The sequence below is a fragment of the Eurypyga helias genome, unplaced genomic scaffold (assembly GCF_000690775.1).
Source record: "Eurypyga helias isolate BGI_N326 unplaced genomic scaffold, ASM69077v1 Scaffold33263, whole genome shotgun sequence".
In the NCBI taxonomy this organism is placed as follows: domain Eukaryota; kingdom Metazoa; phylum Chordata; class Aves; order Eurypygiformes; family Eurypygidae; genus Eurypyga; species Eurypyga helias.
Window position 1 is genome coordinate 1923 of NW_010241127.1, and position 3442 is coordinate 5364.

At 51.2% G+C, this 3442-nt stretch overlaps 1 protein-coding gene across 1 annotated transcript; it reads right to left on the reverse strand.

Annotated features, from left to right (window-relative positions):
• Nucleotides 1-757: 757 nt before the first annotated feature.
• TCF24 (transcription factor 24) lies at nucleotides 758-3435 on the reverse strand (the record flags this gene model as incomplete). The annotated part of the gene is made up of 2 exons (XM_010148666.1): nucleotides 758-871; nucleotides 3193-3435. Coding segments are annotated over 2 exons (357 nt in total), but the record flags the coding sequence as incomplete, so codon positions are not given.
• Between the last annotated feature and the right edge of the window lie 7 nt (nucleotides 3436-3442).

The window sequence follows — 3442 nt, forward strand, 5'->3', positions numbered from 1 at the left end:
GCACAAATCCCCTGAAAGACAGGGTCAGCGGACCGCGACACCTCGAGCAGGCGGGTGGTTGTACTGGGGTAACGCTCTGAACGCGTCTCAGACCCCCGTCAGCACGCTCGTACGGGTCAACACGAGCAATGTGGTACGTACGGGGCCGCTCATGTCGGCGGTACGTAGCGCTGTCTGCGCGCAGGGCAGCTGTCAGCACGTTTTCCCTTGAGGTGAACACGCATCCACATTTTCAAGAAGAACTAGATGATTTTGAAGGATGAAGCCCTGATCCGGGGCTGGCGGTCAGTGGGATTTCTGCCGTCAGCTTCGTGCAGCGAGGAGAGCACACGCGGGGTCTGGGCCGCTGGTTTTACACTTCCCCTTTGCTTTTCCCCCAAGCCCGTGCCGCTCGGTCCTTGGCCAGTGCTGCATCGCCCCTTCTCCCCCCTCTCTTCCAGGGAATCCCTAGTCACCGCTTGCCCGGGAGCAGGGGGAGGTTACCGATCCTGCTAGCGGCTCTGCCCCCACGGCTGCCTCTCCTGACGCGCCGACTGCGTTCCCCTTCTCCTCATCCCCCGGCTCAGGGCCCAGCAATGTCCTCTACGATAGTGCCAATCATGCGTCACATTAAGTTAATGAGGTATTAATTACATTTAAGAATCAATTCCTTCTCTACAAACAGTATTTCGGGAATTATAGTTTGTCTGTAGATACCATTTTTTAACTTAAATATCTATAAGGTGTAATAAATAACTTCTTTTAAGCGAGTGGGAGGTTAGATCTGTGAAGCTGTTGATGTTTCCCCCTGGTTTGCGCTGTCTCCTTGTGCCGAGTGAGTCAGAAATTGTCCCGTAGCTCCGATGTATAACCGGGAGCGCATCGGCCACTTCTGCAAGAGAAGAGACGAACAGAGCACTGAGATACCGGGGCGCTGCGCGGTCTGAATGCCATTCCTGGCAAAACGTTCCGTGCCGATGGAGCCACGGCACGAGAGAGCAGGAAACTTGCTATTGCCAGAAAGTTCCTGCTTTGTTACTTGTCGGGATACGCCAGGGATACACCAGCACCTGCAGAGATGGCAGCCCTGCGTGTGTACCCATTCCTGCCGGCCGGCCCACATGACACTGACCCCAGCACTGGGGCTGCTGAAGCCCATGTTACAGGGAATTTGGGAATTCCCTTGGCCGTCTGCAGGCAACTCTTGTGGATGCCCCATCCCTGGAAGTGTTCAAGGCCAGGCTGGATGAGGCGTTGAGCAACCTGGTCTAGTGGAAGGTGTCCCTGCCCATGGCAGGGGGGTTGGAACTAGATGGTCTTTAAGGTCCCTTCCAACCCAAACCCTTCTGTGATTCTATGATTCTATGGCTGAAAAGACAACTTGTCACACACAGCAGGTGCAGAAATTCCCGAAACGCAGCCAGTGTGTTGTTCCAAAAGAATACAGTTCTTTTAAGGCACTTTTGGGAACAGGCTGGCACCTTTCCTGTGGGTAACCAAGAGAGCTCTAAACACTAGAAGGGCTTAACACAGCAGTTAAACAGGAGAGCTGAGATTTGAAGAGAGAGAGAAGCAGCCTGTCCTCACCTGGACAGACCACGTGATCTCATTCGGCACTTTTGTTCCAAGCACGACGTCATGAGTCGGTCACCAATACACAGTCTGGGGTTAAAGCCATTAAGCGCATTTTCTGTTGAGTGTACACACAGCTGTACATGGATATTTTACTTCCCTCACTATTTGTATTTACTGCGCTTGGCACACAAATGTACTTAGAGGCCTTATCTGTGCTGGTTGTCTCATATCCTGCACTTTGGGGTTTTTTTGATTTGTCTGTCACACTTCCATTCTAGCGCCAACTAAAACCAAAAATTCATGTACTGCCAGGAATATTGGATAGGCTGGTTAGATTGACAGACTCTCAAAGCTAAGTACAGGTAAATGGCACATAAACAAGATAATTAAAAAATAATTGCTTAAATCGTAGAAGAATTTGGTTGACAATAGGAATGATAGAACAGTTTGGGTTGAAAGGGACCTTAAAGACCATCTAGTTCCAACCTCAAGTGAATCCAGTATTTTTGTATTCCAGTAGCCTGGGAAATGTGCACCTGGATCATTTAACTGCTGCAATAACTATTTAAAAGTATTTTTCCACCAGTAAGAGTTGGCAGCGGATAAAAAGCTCCGTGAGAGACCTGTGTCCTTTCACTCCGACCAAAGGAAATAGCAGAAGCAACTTCGAACTTATTTTGAAATGCATTGCAATATTTTTTTTCCTTAAATTACAGCCATCTTCTAATTGATACAAAGGTTTTGCTTTCTTAATGCGCCAGCTAACCATGTAAACTGCCTCAGATGCCTACGTTCCCCTTGTGCTTTTTACAGCGATCGACACTGTGAACAAGAAACTCTCTGTGAATTAGTCACCTTATAGGAACTAGAGATTATTTCATAAATTAATCTTAATTAAATAATTCAGAATTCATCAGACTCTTAAAAAAAATTAAAAATAAAAGAAGAAAGGAAACAGCGCAGTGCTCTAACTCACTCCCTCAAACCCGAGCCAAAGAAAATACTCCGTGGTATTTGAGTCCCATCAGTCAGCGAGCAGCACGTTTGAGGACAGTTTCCAGCCCCAGGCCCTCCCCAAGAGCCGTTCCCCTTTCTCGTCCCCTCTGCATCGCCGTGGAGGGGTTTTTTCCTCCAACTGGATGCAATAAATGTGTCAGAAAAGCACCTTAATAGAAGGAATTAACACGTGGGCAGTCGTTAACGCCACCTTCTACACCTCGGCTGCAGGAGACCCAAAGCGGGCCCAGCCGTGGTGGGGGTCAGCACTGTGGGGCGGCTCATCGCCTCCCCTGCAGCCAGAATCACCAAGGTTTCCACACAGGGACCGAGGAGGGGCCGGTACTCCTCCGGCGCTGCTCTCCGCCTTCGCTTCCCAGGGACCAAGTCCCACCAGGTTTGGGCCTACGCTATATTTGGTATTTTTGTGCGAAGGCCCTGAAGCCGGAGGGACAGAGCTCCGGGATGTTTCCGCTGGCCCCTGGCACCTAGATGCAATGGTCTCCCGAGAGACCATTCACGCGAGAGACTTTTCACGCGTTGGCTCTGGCCAGGCAAATAAGCTTGGCATCCCCACTTTCATCTAAGACCAACGTACGTCTTCGCTGAGAGAAGGCAGCAGCTGCTCCTCAGCTCTCCTACCTTGACAGGGTGGAGGTATCCATCCCCTCGGAGGGTACCCAAGCCCTCTCCCGGTGACTCTTCCTCATCCTGAAGGCTGCGAGTGAGGTGCGCGATGTAGGTGGTGGCCAGGAGGAGCACGTCCAGCTTGGAGAGCTTGGTGTCGGGCGGCACGGAGGGGAGAGTCTTCTGCAGCTCGAGGAAGGCGTGGCGCAGGGTTTGAACCCGACTGCGCTCTCGGGCGGCGTTGGCGGCTGCCGGCCTGCCAGGA